The sequence below is a fragment of the Salmo salar genome, chromosome ssa13 (assembly GCF_905237065.1).
Source record: "Salmo salar chromosome ssa13, Ssal_v3.1, whole genome shotgun sequence".
Lineage (NCBI taxonomy): Eukaryota > Metazoa > Chordata > Actinopteri > Salmoniformes > Salmonidae > Salmo > Salmo salar.
In genome coordinates this window covers 44,893,814-44,913,686 of record NC_059454.1, presented here as the reverse complement: position 1 = coordinate 44,913,686, position 19,873 = coordinate 44,893,814, and the positions used below count along the sequence as shown (strand labels likewise).

Here is a 19,873-nt window from a genome sequence, read left to right as displayed (position 1 = left end):
ATCTGGTGCAGTCCATGAGGAGGAGATACACTGCAGTACCTAATGCAGTTGGTGGCCACACCAGATACTGACTGTTACTTTTGATTTTGCCCCCCCCCCTTTGTTCAGGGACACATTATTCAATTTCTGTTAGTCACATGTCTGTGGAACTTGTTCAGTTTATGTCTGTTGTTGAATCTTGTTTTGTTCATACAAATATTTACACATGTTAAGTTAGCTGAAAATAAACGCAGTTGACAGTGAGAGGACGTTTCTTTTTTTGCTGAGTTCATGTACCTTTCCAAATCATGTCCAATCAATTGAGTTTACCACAGATGGACTCCAATAAAGTTGTAGAAACATCTCAAGGATGATCAATGGAAACAGGATGGACCCGAGGTCCATTTCGAGTCTCATAGCAAAGGGTCTGAATACTTATGTTAATAAAGTATTTCTGTCTGAATACTTATGTAAATAAAGTATTTCTGTTTTTTATTTGTAAGAAATTAGCAAAAAGTTCTTAAAGCTTTTTTTTTGCTTCATCATTATGGGGTATTGTGTGTAGATTGCTGAGGATTTGTATTTATTTATTTATTCCATTTTAGAATAGGGCTGTAATGTAACAAAATGTGGAAAAAGTCAAAGGGTCTGAATACTTTCCGAAGGCACTGTATAAGGGTGCGGTGAGATACTTTTCTCGTTAATCTTTTTTTTTTTAACGAATACTTGAATGATAATCCACCAATGTAAGCCTTTTTAAATGCTTTATTATCCAAATGTTCAATGTGCAAGTGGGCGACGGAGAGAAAATGGTGCAGTTTGAGGCCATGTGGCGGAGAGTGAGGTGGGCGCTGGAGATGGGGGTGTTAGCAGGTGGGTTTGGGCAGGTGTGATGTAGATGTCGTTTGTGTGTATGTATTGTCTAAAAAAATAAAATATATATATTTTAAATAAGGAAAAATGACAAGCTTGCAACACGCATCTGATTATTCATTATGAATAAGATTTATTTTGTTTACATTCTTTATTGTAACCACAACGTCACAAATAATTGAACCCACACAACAGATTAACTTTGTCAAAACATTTATTTTTTAAAGACTATCAGAAAGAATGTCGGTACATATTTATTTTGATCACTCAGCTTTGCTGACAAATATAGTGTTATGCTGTGGCATAGCCTACTAAATAGGCTAAGCCTAAATTAATTAAATTGCCTAAATAAACTAGTACATTTCATAGATAAAAAAGTAACTTGGGTCTTAAAAATATCACCAACGTTTTACCCCTCCCTATCCTCGCTGGACTCTTTCATTCAGTATATTCTTCACATCAGCAAAGAAGGTCTCCGTTTGAGAAACTCACTTCATATAGAGGGGCTATCACTCTTTCACACTGTGGTAAATGAAGTCAGTTTGTTATTTAGAATTTTTTTCTGTCTCTTTTTAGAGGGAGAGAAACCAAAAGCCCACAGTACCTATTTTTCGAAAATCGTCTGTCCACATGTCGAGTGTAATTGCACCATTGTATTTACCCAAGTTATCTCTCAACTCTGGGACCACCCGCCAGCAATTTTGCAGGACTCTAATGCCAGAGAAGAGAGACTCTTGGACTGAAACATTCACACCTCCATTAATTTACCAAAATATAGTCAATTTGTTCCACAGTTCAGACTACCGATAGATCAGCGTTCTTACTCTCCCTTGTGATAGTGTGATGCAATGACAGAATGACGCAATTTACAACAATCTGCCACCATCTACCACAAATGGTCGCGGCATAAGCTCAAAACTTTTAATTGAGCAACCAATGTAGTTAACTCCAAACGTGGTTATAGCGTTGACTGCATGTTGACAGTGAATTCAGAGCCAGTCAGTGTCTAACTACACTACAAACATACTTTTGCCAGACTCCGTGAAGCAATTGTAATGAGTCCACCACAACATACTAAACAGTTTCCTGATCAGCACGGGGTAGTCTGTGTTTTAATTTCGTTGTGTATTAGAAACACAGTTTGAGATCATTTGTGTGCAGATTTCGCCAGTGGTTGAATGGGGAATTGGGCTTCCCGGGAAAATGTTGTCTGAGGTTGAAACAGTAACAAAGGAGGGTGGGGCTTAGCGAAGGGTCAATTGTTGAGGAATTGTACTTACGAACTATCTTGTGAACTTATTTTTTCTCAAAGGCCCAGTGCAGTCAACACTGAGGTTGGAATAATACTGTAAAATTGTGCAAATTATGATAATGGCCTTTTAGTCTAAGACCTGTTTGGAAAGACTGCATAAAATAAATGTAACCCTATTTTGGTGGGATGGAGCTATGGCCTTTCCATGGTGACATTTCCATACGGTAAATTAGCTAATAGACCAATAAGAAAGAGTTCCAAACCTCTCTGCCAATAACAGCTAGTTTTCAGTTTTCCCCCTCTCCACTCAGACCACTCCCAGACAGTCCTAGCAAAGTTCTTGCTTGAGAAATCACAGTAAGGTACTTAATAGTTACCCAGAAATGATTTGATATTGAAATAAAAACAGCTACATTGGGGCCTCCCGAGTTGGCGCAGCGGTCTGAGGCATGGCATCGCAGTGCTAGAGGCGTCACTACAGACTCAATTGGCCCAGCATCATCCGGGTTAGGGGAGGGTTTGGCCAGCCGGGATGTCCTTTTCTCATTGCGCTCTAGCGACTCCTATTGGCAGGCCGGGTGCATGCATGCTGACTGGTCGCCAGTTGTACGTTGTTTCCTCCAACACATTTGTGCGGTTGGCTTCCGGGTTAAGCTAGCAGTGTCAAGAAGCAGTGCGGCTTTGCAGGGTCATGTTTCGGAGGACGCATGGCTCTCGACCTTCGCCTCTCCCGAATTCGTACTGGAGTTGCAGCGATGGGACAAGACTGTAACTACCAATTTAGATTTCACGAAATTGGGGAGAAAAAGGGGTAAAAAAGTACAACAACGAAAAATTAAAAAAATAAACGGCTACATTGGATTTATTTATTTTTAATTTCTTTCATGTTTTATATTTTTTGTGTAGTGTTTTGGGAATCTGGGCCCAGGGCTTTGTCATTGAATAGACTTAAGTTATTTCTGCATTTTATATGGTGCGACTTGTTTGTTGATTTGTTTTCCCACCAGTTTACCCCTGAGGTTCTGGATCAACATCCTGAAGAACCCCCAGTTCATCTTTGATGTTCAGGCATCGGACCATGTGGATGCTGTGCTGTCTGTCATAGCCCAGACCTTCATGGACTCATGTACCATCGCAGAGCACAAGCTGGGCAGGGTGAGCCAAACACAGGGAGAGGAGACCTTACGGAGGATGCTAAGGGGGAACGGAAGGTCTAGCAGAAATTAAGGGAGAGTAGAGATGAAAGAAAGAAAGAATACTAGATAGAGAATGAGAGCATGCAGGTTCTCAACATTCATGTAACCATACTGTGTTTCGAGTATAAAATGTAAATGTTTTCCCCCCTCTAGGACTCTCCTATCAACAAGTTGCTGTATGCCAGAGATATCCCACGGTACAAGCAGATGGTAGAGAGGTGAGAATACACCAGGCTCTTGCCCTCCTGATTGGCAGAGCAGAGAGGGCACCGCCACTGTATCAGTGCCATGCAGCAGCCACACTGAGCCTGCAGGGCTTCTTCTATGGAGAGTCTGTCTGGCAGCACGATGCACACACCATTTCTGTAGCTATACACTATGGTTGAGGAAACTCAGTCATACAAGTTCTACTGTACAGTCGAGGCCAAAAGTTTTGAGAATGACACAAATATTAATTTCCACAAAGTTTGCTACTTCAGTGTCTTTAGATATTTTTGTCAGATGTTACTATGGAATACTGAAATATAATTACAAGCATTTGTAAATAAGTGTCAAAGGCTTTTATTGACAATTACATGAAGTTGATGCAAAGAGTCAATATTTGCAGTGTTCACCCTTCTTTTTCAAGACCTCTGCAATCCGCCCTGGCATGCTGTCAATTAACTTCTGGGCCATATCCTGACTGATGGCAGCTCATTCTTGCATAATCAATGCTTGGAGTTTGTCAGAATTTGTGGGTTTTTGTTTGTCCACCCGCCTCTTGAGGATTGACCACAAGATCTCAATGGGATTAAGGTCTGGGGAGTTTCCTGGTCATGGACCCAAAATATCAATGTTTTGTTCCCCGAGCCACTTAGTTATCACTTTTGCCTTATGGCAAGGTGCTCCATCATGCTGGAAAAGGCATTGTTCAACACCAAACTGTTCCTGGATGGTTGGGAGAAGTTGCTCTCGGAGGATATGTTGGTACCATTCTTTATTCATGGCTGTGTTCTTAGGCAAAATTGTGAGTGAGCCCACTCCCTTGGCTGAGAAGCAACCCCACACATGAATGGTCTCAGGATGCTTTACTGTTGGCATGACACAAGACCGATGGTAGCGCTCACCTTGTCTTCTCCGGACAAGCTTTTTTCCGGATGCCCCAAACAATCGGAAAGGGGATTCATCAGAGAAAATGACTTTACCCCAGTCCTCAGCAGTCCAATCCCTGTTCCTTTTGCAAAATATCAGGCTATCCCTGATGTTTATCCTGGAGAGAAGTGGCTTCTTTGCTTCCCTTCTTGACACCAGGCCATCCTCCAAAAGTCTTTGCCTCACTGTGCGTGCAGATGCACTCACACCTGCATGCTGCCATTCCTGAGCATGCTCTGTACTGGTGGTGCTCCGATTCCGCAGCTGAATCAACTTTAGGAGACGGTCCTGGCGCTTGCTGGACTTTCTTGGGCGCCCTGAAGCCTTCTTCACAACAACTGAACAGCTCTCCTTGAAGTTCTTGATGATCCGATAAATAGTTGATTTAGGTGCAATCTTACTGGCAGCAATATCCTTGCCTGTGAAGCCCTTTTTGTGCAAAGCAATGATGATGGCACGTGTTTCCTTGCAGGTAACCGTGGTTGACAGAGGAAGAACAATGATTCCAAGCACCACCCTCCTTTTGAAGCTTCTAGTCTGTTATTCAAACTCAATCCGCATGACAGAGTGATCTCCAGCCTTGTCCTCGTCAGCACTCACACCTGTGTAAACGAGAGAATCACTGACATGGATTGGTCCTATTGTGGCAGGGCTGAAATGCAGTGGAAATGTTTTTTGGGGATTCAGTTCATTTGCATGGCAAAGAGGGACTTTCACCCGATCACTCTTCATAACATTCTGGAGTATATGCAAATTGCCATCATACAAACTGAGGCAGCAGACTTTGTGAAAAATTTATATTTGTGTCATTCTCAAAACTTTTCGCCACGACTGTAGTCATTAGCATGCAATGGATTTCAGAAAGGAAATGCCATGTATTCGTTTAACCATTTATTAGAAAAGATTAACAATACATTAGGTATTGGGGATTGGCTCTGCTCCTTCAGGTAGCTCAATGCCAGAGCAAAGCTTCAATATATAGTCAGGTCCATAAATATTTGGGCATTGACCAAGTTATTATTATTTTAGCTGTCTTCCACAGCATATTGGAGTTGAAATTAAATAATGAATATGAGCTGAAAGTGCAGACTTTGAGCTTTAATTTGAGGGTATTTACCTCCAAATTGGGTGAACGGTGTAGGAATTACAGAACTTTTTATATATGGTCCCCCCGTTTTTTTAAGGGACCAAAAGTAATTGGATTGATCGGCTATTTCCCTGGCGAAGAAAAACCCCTTCACAACAGTTGGCCAGATCAAGAACACCCTCCAGGAGGTAGGCGTATCTGTGTCAAAGTCAACATTCAAGAGAAGACTTCACCAGAGTAAATACAGACTTGCATAACTTATTGGACTGCGCTTCACAGTGCAGATGGACAATGACCCGAACCATACTGCGAAAGCAACCCAATACTTTTTTTAAGTCCAAGAAGTGGAATGTTCTGCAATGGCCAAGTCAATCACGTGACCAGAATCCAATTGAACATGCATTTCACTTGCTGAAGGCAAAACGCCCCAAGAACAAGCAGGAACTGAAGACCGCTGCAGTAAAGGCCTGGCAGAGCATCACCAGGGAAGAAACACAGCATCTGGTGATGTCTATGGGTTCCAAACTTCAGGCAGTTATTGACTGAAAGATTTGCAACCAAGTATTAAAACTCACAATTTAATGTATGATTGTTAGTTTGTCCAATTTAGTTTTGAGCCCATAAAATTCGGAGGACGACATAAAAAGTGCTGTAATTCCTACATTGTTCACCCGATTTTTAGAAATACATTTACATTTTAGTCATTTAGCAGACGCTCTTATCCAGAGTGACTTACAGTAGTGAATGCATACATTTCATTTTTTTGTACTGGTCCCCCGTGGGAATCGAACCCACAACCCTGGCGTTGCAAACACCATGCTCTACCAACTGAGCCACACGGGACTACCCTCATATTAAAGCTGAAAGTCTGCACTTTCAGCTCATTGTTTCCTTTCAAGTCCATTGTGGTGGCGTACAGAGCCAAAATGATAACTTGGTCAATGTCAAAATATTTATGGACCTGACTGTATAATAAAATAACGACAGGCAGTGAGCAAGCACAGTATTCTATACAACTCCCCCTGCAGGAAGGAAAATGGAACCAAACAGGTGGAGGCTGGGGTGGTGGTGGGTAGCAAGAACAAGCAAACTCATACTATCAGTAGCAGAAAGTGACAGAGGATGTGTGAGCAGAACCTGGTCAGTTTAAATAGACCGCCATATTAAGTATGAAGTGTTAGCATCTGATCTGCACCAATCTGACAGGTTAGCATTTTTGGTCATGAATCTTGTTCTGGAGGCAACTTAAGGGACCAAAAGTGGTCATTAGCTGACACAGCCACAAAGTCATAAAATCGGATTTTTAAACCTAACCCCACTGCTAACCCTAATGCCTAACCTTAAATTAAGCACATTTTTGTTTTCATTAATTTGTACAATATAGCTGGCTCCATCTAGCGGAAATCGCTCAGATCTGCCTCCAGGACAAGATTAATCCCAATAAACATCAACTTGCCAATCTTAGCTGATGCATATACCTGGGTTTCCCGTCTGAACCGGCTTCGCTTTATGAATGAGTGGTTTATGAGTGTATAGCATATGGGTTTTATGAAGGGTGCCCTAATCTCAGATTTCTATTCAATCTCTACTTCTTTCTCTCTTTTCAGATACTATGCTGACATCAGGCAGACCATTTCTGCCAGTGACCAGGAAATGAATTCTGCTCTTGCTGAACTGTCTCGAGTATGTTACATAAACATTTTTTTAAAATCAAATCAAATGTATTTATATAGCCCTTCGTACATCAGCTGATATCTCAAAGTGCTGTACAGAAACCCAGCCTAAAACCCCAAACAGCAAGCAAAGCATGTGAAAGAAGCACGGTGGCTAGGAAAAACTCCCTAGGAAAAACTCCCTAGAAAGGCCAAAAACCTAGGAAGAAACCTAGAGAGGAACCAGGCTATGAGGGGTGGCCAGTCCTCTTCTGGCTGTGCAGGGTGGATATTATAACAGAACATGGTCAAGATGTTAAAATATTCATAAATGACCAGCATGGTCAAATAATAATAATCATAGTAGTTGTCGAGGGTGCTTCAAGCACGTCCGGTGAACAGGTCAGGGTTCCATAGCTGCAGGCAGAACAGTTGAAACTGGAGCAGCAGCACGGCCAGGTGGACAGCAAGGAGTCATCATGCCAGGTAGTCCTGAGGCATGGTCCTAGGGCTCAGGTCCTCCAAGAGAAAGACGGAAAGAGAGAAAGAGAGAATTAGAGAGAGCATATTTAAATTCACACAGGACACCGGATAAGACAAGAGAAATACTCCAGATGTAACAGACTGACCCTAGCCCCCCGACACATAAACTACTGCAGCATAAATACTGGAGGCTGAGACAGGAGGGATCAGAAGACACTGTGGCCCCATCCGATGATACCCCCGGAAAGGGCCAAACAGCCAGGATATAACCCCACCCACTTTGCCAAAGCACAGCCCCCACACCACTAGAGGGATGTCTCCAACCACCAACTTACCGTCCTAAGACAAGGCCGAGTATAGCCCACAACGATCTCGGCCATGGCATAACCCAAGGGGGGGGCGCCAACCCAGACAGGAAGACCACGTCAGTGACTCAACCCACTCAAGTGACGCACCCCTCCCATGGACGGCATGGAAGAACACCAGTAAGCCAGTGACTCAGCCCCTGTAATAGGGTTAGAGGCAGAGAATCCCAGTGGAAAGAGGGGAACCGGCAAGGCAGAGACAGCAAGGGCGGTTCGTTGCGCCAGCCTTTCCGTTCACCTTCACACTCCTGGGCCAGACTATACTTAATCATAGGACCTACTGAAGAGATAAGTCTTCAGTAAAGACTTAAAGGTTGAGACTGAGTCTGCGTCTCTCACATTGGTAGGCAGACCATTCCATAAAAATGGAGCTCTATAGGAGAAAGCCCTACCTCCAGCCGTTTGCTTAGAAATTCTAGGGACAATTAGGAGGCCTGCGTCTTGTGACCGTAGCGTACGTGTAGGTATGTACGGCAGGACCAAATCGGAAAGATAGGTAGGAGCAAGTCCATGTAATGCTTTGTAAAACCTTGAAATCAGCCCTTGCCTTAACAGGAAGCCAGAGTAGGGAGGCTAGCACTGGAGTAATATGATCAAATTTTTTGGTTCTAGTCAGGATTCTAGCAGCCGTATTTAGCACTAACTGAAGTTTGTTTAGTGCTTTATCCGGGTAGCCGGAAAGTAGAGCATTGCAGTAGTCCAGCCTAGAAGTAACAAAAGCATGGATAATTTTTCTGCGTCATTTTTGGACAGAAAGTTTCTGATTTTTGCAATGTTACGTAGATGGGAAAAAGCTGTCCTTGAAACAGTCTTGATATGTTCTTCAAAAGAGAGATCAGGGTCCAGAGTAACGCTGAGGTCCTTCACAGTTTTATTTGAGACGACTGTACAACCATCCAGATTAATTGTCAGATTCAACAGAAGATCTCTTTGTTTCTTGGGACCTAGAACAAGCATCTCTGTTTTGTCCGAGTTTAAAAGTAGAAAGTTTGCAGCCATCCACTTCTTTATGTCTGAAACACAGGCTTCTAGCGAGGGCAATTTTGGGGCTTCACCATGTTTCATTAAAATGTACAGCTGTGTGTCGTCCGCATAGCAGTGAAATTTAACATTATGTTGTCGAATGACATCCCCAAGAGGTAAAATATATAGTGAAAACAATAGTGGTCCTAAAACGGAACCTTGAGGAACACCGAAATTTACAATTGATTTGTCAGAGGACAAACCATTCACAGAGACAAACTGATATCTTTCCGACAGATAAGATCTAAACCAGGCCAGAACTTGTCCATGTAGAACAATTTGGGTTTCCAATCTCTTCAAAAGAATGTGGTGATCGATGGTATCAAAAGCGGCACTAAGATCTAGGAGCACGAGGACAGATGCAGAGCATCGGTCTGACGTCATTAAAAGGTCATTTACCACCTTCACAAGTGCAGTCTCAGTGCTATGATGGGGTCTAAAACCAGACTGAAGCGTTTTGTATACATTGTTTGTTTTCAGGAAGGCAGTGAGCTTTTTCAAAAATTTTTGAGAGGAATGGAAGATTCAATATAGGCCGATTCGTTTTTTTATAATTTCTGGGTCAAGATTCGGCTTTTTCGAGAGGCTTTATTACTGCCACTTTTAGTGAGCTTGGTACACATCCGGTGGATAGAGAGCCATTTATTATGTTCAACATAGGAGGGCCAAGCACAGGAAGCAGCTCTTTCAGTAGTTTAGTTGGAATAGGGTCCAGTATGCAGCTTGAGGGTTTGGAGGCCATGATTATTTTCATCATTGTGTCAAGAGATATAGTACTAAAACACTTTAGTATCTCCCTTGATCCTAGGTCCTGGCAGAGTTGTGTAGACTCAGGACAATGGAGCTTTGGAGGAATACCCAGATTTAAAGAGGAGTCCGTAATTTGCTTTCTAATGATCATGATCTTTTCCTCAAAGAAGTTCATAAATGTATTACTGCTGAAGTGAAAGCCATCCTCCATTTGCGAATGCTGCTTTTTAGTTAGCTTTGCGACAGTATCAAAAATAAATTTCGGATTGTTCTTATTTTCCTCAATTAAGTTGGAAAAATAGGATGATCGAGCAGCAGTGAGGGAGGGCTCTTCGGTACTGTCTTTCCAAGCTAGTCGGAAGACTTCCAGTTTGGTGTGGCGCCATTTCCGTTCCAATTTTCTGGAAGCTTGCTTCAGAGCTCGTGTATTTTCTGTATACCAGGGAGCTAGTTTCTTATGACAGATGTTTTTAATTTTTAGGGGTGCAACTGCATCTAGGGTATTGCGCAAGGTTAAATTGAATTCCTCGGTTAGGTGGTTAACTGATTTTTGTCCTCTGACGTCCTTGGGTAGGCAGAGGCAGTCTGGAAGGGCATCAAGGAATCTTTGGGTTGTCTGAGAATTTATAGCACGACTGTTAATGCTCCTTGGTTGGGGTCTGAGCAGATTATTTGTTGCAATTGCAAACGTAATAAAATGGTGGTCCGATAGTCCAGGATTATGAGGAAAAACATTAAGATCCACAACATTTATTCCATGGGACAAAACTAGGTCCAGAGTATGACTGTGGCAGTGAGTAGGTCCAGAGACATGTTGGACAAAACCCACTGAGTCGATGATGGCTCCGAAAGCCTTTTGGAGTGGGTCTGTGGACTTTTCCATGTGAATGTTAAAGTCACCAAAAATTAGAATATTATCTGCTATGACTACAAGATCCGATAGGAATTCAGGGAACTCAGTGAGGAACACTGCATATGGCCCAGGAGGCCTGTAAACAGTAGCTATAAAAAGTGAGTGAGTAGGCTGCATAGATTTCATGACTAGAAGCTCAAAAGACGAAAACGTCATTGTTTTTTTTTGTAAATTGAAATTTGCTATCGTAAATGTTAGCAACACCTCCGCCTTTGCCGGATGCACGGGGGGTATGGTCACTAGTGTAACCAGGGGGTGAGGCCTCATTTAACACAGTAAATTCATCAGGCTTAAGCCATGTTTCAGTCAGGCCAATCACATCAAGATTATTATCAGTGATTAGTTCATTGACTATAACTGCCTTGGAAGTGAGGGATCTAACATTAAGTAACCCAATTTTGAGATGTGAGGTATCACAATCTCTTTCAATAATGGCAGGAATGGAGGAGGTCTTTATACTAGTGAGATTGCTAAGCGAACACCGCCATTTTTAATTTTGCCCAACCTAGATCGAGGCACAGACACGGTCTCAATGGGGAAAGCTGAGCTGACTACGCTGACTGTGCTAGTGGCAGACTCCACTAAGCTGGCAGGCTGGCTAACAGCCTGCTGCCTGGCCTGCACCCTATTTCATTGTGGAGCTAGAGGAGTTAGAGCCCTGTCTATGTTCGTAGATAAGATGAGAGCACCCCTCCAGCTAGGATGGAGTCCGTCACTCCTCAACAGGCCAGGCTTGGTCCTGTTTGTGGGTGAGTCCCAGAAAGAGGGCCAATTATCTACAAATTCTATCTTTTGGGAGGGGCAGAAAACAGTTTTCAACCAGCGATTGAGTTGTGAGACTCTGCTGTAGAGCTCATCACTCCCCCTAACTGGGAGGGGGCCAGAGACAATTCATCGATGCCGACACATCTTTCTAGCTGATTTACACGCTGAAGCTATGTTGCGCTTGGTGACCTCTGACTGTTTCATCCTAACATCGTTGGTGCCGACGTGGATAACAATATCTCTATACTCTCTACACTCGCCAGTTTTAGCTTTAGCCAGCACCGTCTTTAGATTAGCCTTAACGTCGGTAGCCCTGCCCCCTGGTAAACAGTGTATGATCGCTGGATGATTAGTTTTAAGTCTAATACTGCGGGTAATGGAGTCGCCAATGACTAGGGTTTTCAATTTGTCAGAGCTAATGGTGGGAGCCGTCGGCGTCTCAGACCCCACAACGGGAGGAGTAGAGACCAGAGAAGTCTCGGCCTCCGACTCCGACTCGCTTAATGGGGAGAACCGGTTGAAAGTTTCTGTCGGCTGAATAAGCGACACCGGTTGAGCATTCCTACAGCGTTTCCCTCCAGAAGCCATGAGAAAGTTGTCCGGCTGCGGGGACCGTGCGAGGGGGTTTATACTAACGTTACTATCTGTACTTACTGGTGGCACAGACGCTGTTTCATCCTTTCCTACACTGAAATTGCCCTTGCCTAACGATTGCGTCTGAAGCTGGGCTTGCAGCACAGCTATCCTTGCCGTAAGGCGATCGTTCTCCTGTATATTATAAGTACAACGACTGCAATTAGAAGGCATCATGTTAATGTTACTTAGCTTCGGCTGTTTGAAGTCCTGACGAACCATGTCCAGATAAAACCTCCGGGGTGAAAAAGTTCAATGAAAAAAGTTGAGTGAGGGAAAAAGTAAAAATATGAATGAAAAAAGTTGAGTGACGGAAAAAGTAAAAATATACGGTAATGAAAAAGTAAAAAACCGTCAGGTAGCAAAGTAAGATCGGCAACAAACCGCACAGCAGCGTAAACAAGTCTGCAAGTTGTGACCGGAAACAGGAAAAAATCTTGGTTGTTTTTGCATAGAGCACTTAGAAGTTATGAACCAAAGTTTTTGTATTTCCACCTTTCTTTGCAGAATTATGCTGGTGAGGTGAACTACCTTGTAGCCCTGCATGAGCTGTACAAGTATATCAACAAGTACTACGATCAGGTGAGTCCAACATTTCAATCCATTGGTTTTTGAGGCCCATACTTGTAATTTCTATTTGATGTTAAGCTAGTTGAGATGAACTTAACCTGTTATTGGTATTGTCTCCTCCCAGATCATCACCGCTCTAGAGGAGGACCCTACAGCTCAGAAGATGCAGCTGGGATACAGGCTCCAGCAGATTGCGGCTGCCGTGGAAAATAAAGTCACTGACCTATGATAAGAGTGGCCCTGAGACGGGACAGGCTGAGACCCTGAGGAAAAGACACCTGCTGAGAGGAGTAGTCCGAAAGGAAAAGAATGTGTGAAAAGGAAAAAGACCTTGTGCATACAGGGTGTGATTTCCCTCTCTTTTTGGCAGACTGAAGGAAGTAAAGAAGGTTGAGGTGCACTCAGTGGTGCCCTTCTCTTTGCCATATCTGTGTAGAGTTACTGTGCGTAGATTCTCCTGACAAGCTGCACAGGAGATTTCCATAGCAACCTGACTGCATTTACCCGCTGCTACTCAGTGTGTACATACATAGACATTATCCTGAGTAAATGAGCAAAGCCCTGTTGAACTCTCTGGACTGCTGCAGAGTTTCTGCAACACAAACAACGTCTTACTGGGATGAAATGGATGGATAAAGCTTACAGCACTAAAATTAATTGAATAGCACTTATTGCATTTATGCTATTGTCATTCACTTGCTAATGCCTTCTGTTTCCCTGAATCACATTTTCAAAGTCTTACTTTTCTGGTATAACTATCCTTTGCAGACAATGTGTGAGGTAGTATTATCTTCACTCCCCATCAATGATTTTGTCGATCCACAAAGTTTTTCTGCTTCATGTAGTTGGACACTAAAGAACAGACTGCTTTCAATACATTGTGAAAATGTTAGGTACTCCATGTGCTGGCTTTTATGGTCACCCAGCTTTGACATTCAAATCATAGAGAATGTTCCTTTCCAAAATCGTGTATGATGTACAAGTCATTTTAGTGCATTTCTGATGGTAATTCTACGGTTCCCTATAATTGCAGTAGCCAAGCTGATATTTTCCGTCCTAATGCTGTGATAATGATAGACATCTCTAGCTTAAACCTCCAGAGAAATCTCAGCTAGTTAATGTTCAATCTGCAGAACGTTTCCTTCTCTTAGCCTTGTGCCAGACTTCACTACACATTATCTTTCAATGGCAGACTAGAAGGTGCTCTCAAAAAGGTGTATTTTGTGAGCAGCAGGAGCTAGTAATCAAACACAACAATTCACAGAAGTGAATGTGATCGAACAGTTTGTTTTAGAAAATGGCTGGTTATGTGACCAATATGAACTTTTCTGTCAACACTGTGGGATGCGACGACTAACAAGCAACAGTTGTTCCTGTTCGCGGGTTTTTCCGACACTGATTATTTTAACAAATCACGATTTAGCAGGGTGTGTCTCTTTCGAATTTCGGAAGGGGGGGAGATGACATTTGTCCCTCTGACTTAAAAGAAACTTGCAGAGAAAGGGGGTTGGAGCTAACGTTCGGCTTCCGCTCCTCATTCTAGTATCTTTTCTCATACATATCCCCCCCCCCCAGAACATGAAAGAGTATCTGACGCAATTACGTAAGATTTTAGTTCTGGGTATCCGAGATTAAGTATAGTTGTAAAGGTTGAGCGAAAGGAGTTTGAGATTGGCAATATAATATTGTTTGTCTCATAAAACTTGCAGCATGACATGTTTTTAGTCTCATCAATGAATCCTTTAGCCCAAGGCCTTTTTCTGACTGAAATTAAACGGTAGCCCTATTGTTTGATTTTCACTAATACAACATTTTAACCCTCAAGCTACTGACGAGTCATTTTGACCCCATAGGTATATTTATCATAGCCCAAAGGTGGTTTATTAAAATCTTCAAATTTGTAATGACAAATCTAAATCCATGTTTTTAGTGTTTCTGTATCAATATGGGGGTCATTCCACCAATTCGATGCCTTTTGGGATGTGGAATTTGGTGGGATTGTTTTGTTGATTTCACCTCATTTTAACATTCTGTCATAAAATCTCCTTGTGACAGGGGGAATGGAAGCTTGTTGTGTGCAACAGGGAGGGGCAATTTGAGTGCAAGCTTCAACATTAAATTTTTTTTTTTTAAACATTTCTAGCCTGTTTATCTATGGGTAACAGGGTTGACATGTTATGCTCGACCCATTCAGTTTCCCACCACAAAACACCATAAAATGGCCAAAAAGAGTAGAACCATCTCACCTGTCACCGATGTTCAATGTTTCTTTTGAAACATTGAGTTCACATAACAGCATTCACCTTAAAATGAGGGATTGTTTGGTTTTTTTACCTTAAAATTAATCACTAAATTAATTAAATAAATACTTTTCAGAAATTACTTTGTCAAAGCAACAAAATAACCAGGACTACACAATCATGTGAGAACTTTTTGGGAAGTCACAGATGATGCACGGAGGGACATGTCAAAATGCTGATTTTTGGCACATTAGCAAGTCTTTATTTATATAAAAAATATGCTTTATTGAATTGTGCATGTGATCTATATTAAAAGGGCACTTCATTGAATATAACAGGATTTTAAAATTCAATATTGGCGCAAAGATTTGACTTAAAATGTCAAAAGGACGCAAAAGGTACTTATTTCGTGGAACAACCCATGGACTATTCAGAAATTCAATTCCTTTTGGGATAGTTTTGACCCTAGCTAAAAACACTTAATTTTGTCTATAGTAATTTGATTTAAAAAATGACTTTTTATTTGAATCTAGGTTACCCGAGAGATAAATACAAGTTATCCATAGGGTGGAGGGGGACCTGTATCAGTGATTTTGATCCAATACAGATCCTCAGCAGAGATACAGCTCCCCATGTAACTTACTTGCCTAACATTGTACTTTTCTTTACCACGTATCGTATGACTGTACTTCAAAACCAAAATGACCTTATTTTTGTGCATATAAAAATTTGACAACAGTGTATAAAGTTTGCCAGTGTTATAAATACTTGATAGAACTGCAATAGAGAATTCCGATACACTCCCTCTACATAGAGAGCTGTACTGGTATGTATTCTCTGAAAAGTTGTTATTCTAGGGCAAATCCCCCCCCAAAAGTATTTATTTGAATCCAGGTTTCTCTGGAGACATAATATTAAGTTATACGTATCATCAGAGGGTGGAGGGGGACCTGTATGAGTGATTTTGACCAAATAGACCGATCACCTGCAGAGATGGAACAGCTTATGTACTCGCCTATGGTTATAAATAAAATCAATCACATTTTATTTGTCACATGCTTTTTAGGCAACAGGTGTAGACTAACAGTGAAATGCTCACTTACGGGTCCTTTTCCAACAATGCAGTTAAAGACTTTAAAAAATAGACACGAGGAATAAATAAGTAAAAATAAAGAGTAGTGGTAGCTGCAGTGTGTGTGGTGTCTGTGGGGGGGGGGGGGCAGTGTCAGTGTGTGTGCATAGTCAGTGCAAGAGAGTTAGTAAAAAATAAAGGCTAAATGCAGGAAGTCCGGGTAGCCATTTTAATTAGGTATGTAGCAGTCTTGTTTAAAAGTCTTATGACTTGGGGATATAAGATGTTCAGGGTACTTTTGGTTCCAGACTTGGTGCATTGTTACCGCTTTGTTGTGCTGTAGCAAAGAGAACAGTCTGTGGCTTGGGTCGCTGGAGTCTTTGACAATTGTTACCGCCTGGTATAGAGGTCCTTGATGGCTATAACTAGGTATGACCGTGTACAAAATCTAAATTTACCTTAGATATATGCCAATTTGCAGTCAAAACAGCTCAGAACAGTCTGTTGGTCGTATTAATACTTGGTAAAACTGTAATACAGAAACCCACTACCCTCTAAAATGAACACATAGTGCTGTGTATTCTCTACGGTAAATGTTATATAAATTCCTATATTCTATAGGTGCAAGCAACTTGTGATATTTTGGATGCTATACCATTTGCTTTGAGGTGACTTTGGGCATGCTTTTTGAAGCTTCCTGCCATAGCCTCTTCCACTCCCATTGTTTTACTAACAGTGATGGTAATGCTGTCTGTGGGCTTAGTAAATAAAGTAAACTAAGCCATACATTTGGTACATTTCTTTCAGGATCACTTTTTGAAGTGAATTTAATCATTACTTTTCAATAAAATGTAGAATATTTAAAATTGTGTACCGTCCCTTTAAATGGCAGTACTTTTTATCACATAAAATATGACCATTTATATTTTCAAAATTCTGAAAACGAAATGATACTATGGTAAATAAGCTTTTTCTGTAGTAATGTGGATAGAATTTGGGAGAAAAGGCTGCAAATTGAATGAAAGAAACATTTATATTTTAGTTTTTACAGAATATGCAAATTAACTCAAATTTAGCTAAAATAAGTCTGTTTTGGTCTCTTTTTTTCAGATTACATTAATTACATGTCTAATGTTTTAAGAAATATGTTGATATTTTGCTATGACTGTTGCTTTTTCAAATATAGTTTCTTCTTGGGGTAACAATGAACCCAGATGGTAATCGATGTATGAAAATATTTTGGTAGCCTGAGGGTTAAAATATTTTTAGGTTTCAAAGTTTTATTTATTTATTTATTTTCCTGTCTGGTTGGCTGCTGGTTCGTTATCTATTTACGAAGACCAAATAATCAATGGAATTACAATGAAATCCATTGTTTGAAAGGGAGATGCGATTTCATGCAAACACCGGTCATATTCTTCTTTGGTACTGATGACATGGTCCAGAAGGAATGAATTACACTGTTCTTTATTTATTTATTTTTATAAATGCAGTAGAAGCTTTATGTAGGCCTATACTGGTCATGTTTTGACTTTTGACCCTTTTTGATTTCCGTTACTGTGTGTTTGTGGGTTGGGTAAGGGTATACTTTATAATCTGAGTATCAAAATTACGACTCGCATTACATTCTGGGACTACTGCTTTTTGACATGTCAGTTTTTACATACATTTTTAGATGTCAAGCTATAATAAGGGAATATCTGTTTGTTAGTAATGTAGAGCAAGTTATGTTGGCGATTTTTAAAGTACATTTTTGTCATCTCTTGCCATGGACATAGCAAAAGTAATCATTGTTTGTTTTCCTTGCTAAATTCAAACATTATTTGGACTTCTTTGTAAATACTTTAACGACTTGTAAGTAAGCCTACCATTAGCTTTCTCTAACTGTTTGATAGGTGAAATGTAACTTCATGTGATGCAATAAAATTGTCCAAATGTCAATGTAATTTGTGGTTTTGTATTTAAAGTGATCATTATAGAAATTTGCTGCCAGTTTAGGTCTTTGAGAGTACCTCTGTTGTGCCCTCCATCAACTGCACTACAGCAAGACCCTTCAAGCTGGAGTTAAGCCTACCCTATATGGAGCTGCAGGTAGCCTAGTGGTTAGAGCGTTGGGCCAGTAACCGAAAGTTTGCTTGTTAAAATCCCCAAGCCGTCAAGGTGAAAAATCTGTCGATCTGCACTTGAGCAAGACACTTGACCCTAATTGCTCCAGGGTTGCCATCAATAATGGCTGATCCCTGGCCGTGACCCCACTCTCCGAGGGTGTCTCCGGATATGCAGAAAAAACAGGACTGCATGTACTTTTGGGGGCCCCCCACCTTGCAACAAAACATTTTAGAGGCCCCCCTCTTGACTGTGGAGAGAAATTAAAGTTCACTTCCTGCACTTAAAAAAATGTTGCCATAGGGCATAGAGAACTTGCTTTAAAATTGTAACATTTTCTTCAATTCTACACATTTTGCCAAGGGTTGGAGAGAATTTCTTTGCTGTTTGATAGCCAAATTCCTGCAATTCTACACATTTTGTATTGACTTATGCCATGTTATGATGGCCTGAGTGAGAATGACAAACAAAATGAACTGCATGCTTTCCCGAGTTGTAGTGGGAGGACCACGCAACATATCACCGCGTGACTCCAAGCTTACTTCGATATGATGGTTATTATATAAATTTGTGCACATAAACAGGTTTCCACTGCCATTTCTCGCATGATTCATTTTAGACACAAAAAGATCCCACCTTTTCTATTATTAGATTACCGACCATTTTGAATCCCACCGCACCTTCTCCGCTATGCAATCTGGTTTCAGAGCTGGTCATGGGTGCACCTCAGCCACGCTCAAGGTCCTAAACGATATCTTAACCGCCATCGATAAGAAACAATACTGTGCAGCCGTATTCATTGACCTGGCCAAGGCTTTCGACTGTCAATCACTACATCCTCATCGGCAGACTCAATAGTCTTGGTTTCTCAAATGATTGCCTCGCCTGGTTCACCAACTACTTCTCTGATAGAGTTCAGAGTGTCAAATCGGAGGGCCTGTTGTCCGGACCTCTGGCAGTCTCTATGGGGGTGCCACAGGGTTCAATTCTTGGGCCGACTCTCTTCTCTGTATACATCAATGATGTCGCTCTTGCTGCTGGTGAGTCTCTGATCCACCTCTACGCAGACGACACCATTCTGTATACTTCTGGCCCTTCTTTGGACACTGTGTTAACAACCCTCCAGACGAGCTTCAATGCCATACAACTCTCCTTCCGTGGCCTCCAACTGCTCTTAAATACAAGTACAACTAAATGCATGCACTTCAACCGATCGCTGCCTGCACCTGCCCGCCCGTCCAGCATCACTACTCTGGACGGTTCTGACATAGAATATGTGGACAACTACAAATACCTAGGTGTCTGGTTAGACTGTAAACTCTCCTTCCAGACTCACATCAAACATCTCCAATCCAAAGTTAAATCTAGAATTGGCTTCTTATTTCGCAAACAAAGCCTCCTTCGCTCATGCTGCCAAACATACCCTCGTAAAACTGACCATCCTACTGATCCTCGACTTCGGCGATGTCATTTACAAAATAGCCTCCAATACCCTACTCAATAAATTGGATGCAGTCTATCACAGTGCCATCCATTTTGTCACCAAAGCCCCATATACTACCCACCACTGCGACCTGTACGCTCTCGTTGGCTGGCCCTCGCCAAACCCACTGGCTCCAGGTCATCTACAAGACCCTGCTAGGTAAAGTCCCCCTTATCTCAGCTCGCTGGTCACCATAGCAGCACCCACCTGTAGCACGCGCTCCAGCAGGTATATCTCACTGGTCACCCCCAAATCCAATTCCTCCTTCGGCCGCCTCTCCTTCCAGTTCTCTGCTGCCAA

General features: G+C 41.8%; 1 protein-coding gene across 1 annotated transcript in view; it reads left to right on the top strand.

The window, feature by feature from the left end:
* The window catches only part of LOC106566976 (plexin-B1), a 71,530-nt gene extending 53,605 nt beyond the window's left edge, over nt 1-17,925 (top strand). The window contains exons 34-38 of the mRNA XM_014135685.2: nt 3,112-3,259; nt 3,454-3,518; nt 7,126-7,201; nt 12,610-12,684; nt 12,797-17,925. Of these exons, the coding sequence (XP_013991160.2) occupies nt 3,112-3,259; nt 3,454-3,518; nt 7,126-7,201; nt 12,610-12,684; nt 12,797-12,901 (469 nt within the window). The 3' untranslated portion in view covers nt 12,902-17,925. The remainder of the gene's footprint in view (nt 1-3,111; nt 3,260-3,453; nt 3,519-7,125; nt 7,202-12,609; nt 12,685-12,796) is intronic.
* The last annotated feature ends 1,948 nt before the right edge of the window (nt 17,926-19,873 follow it).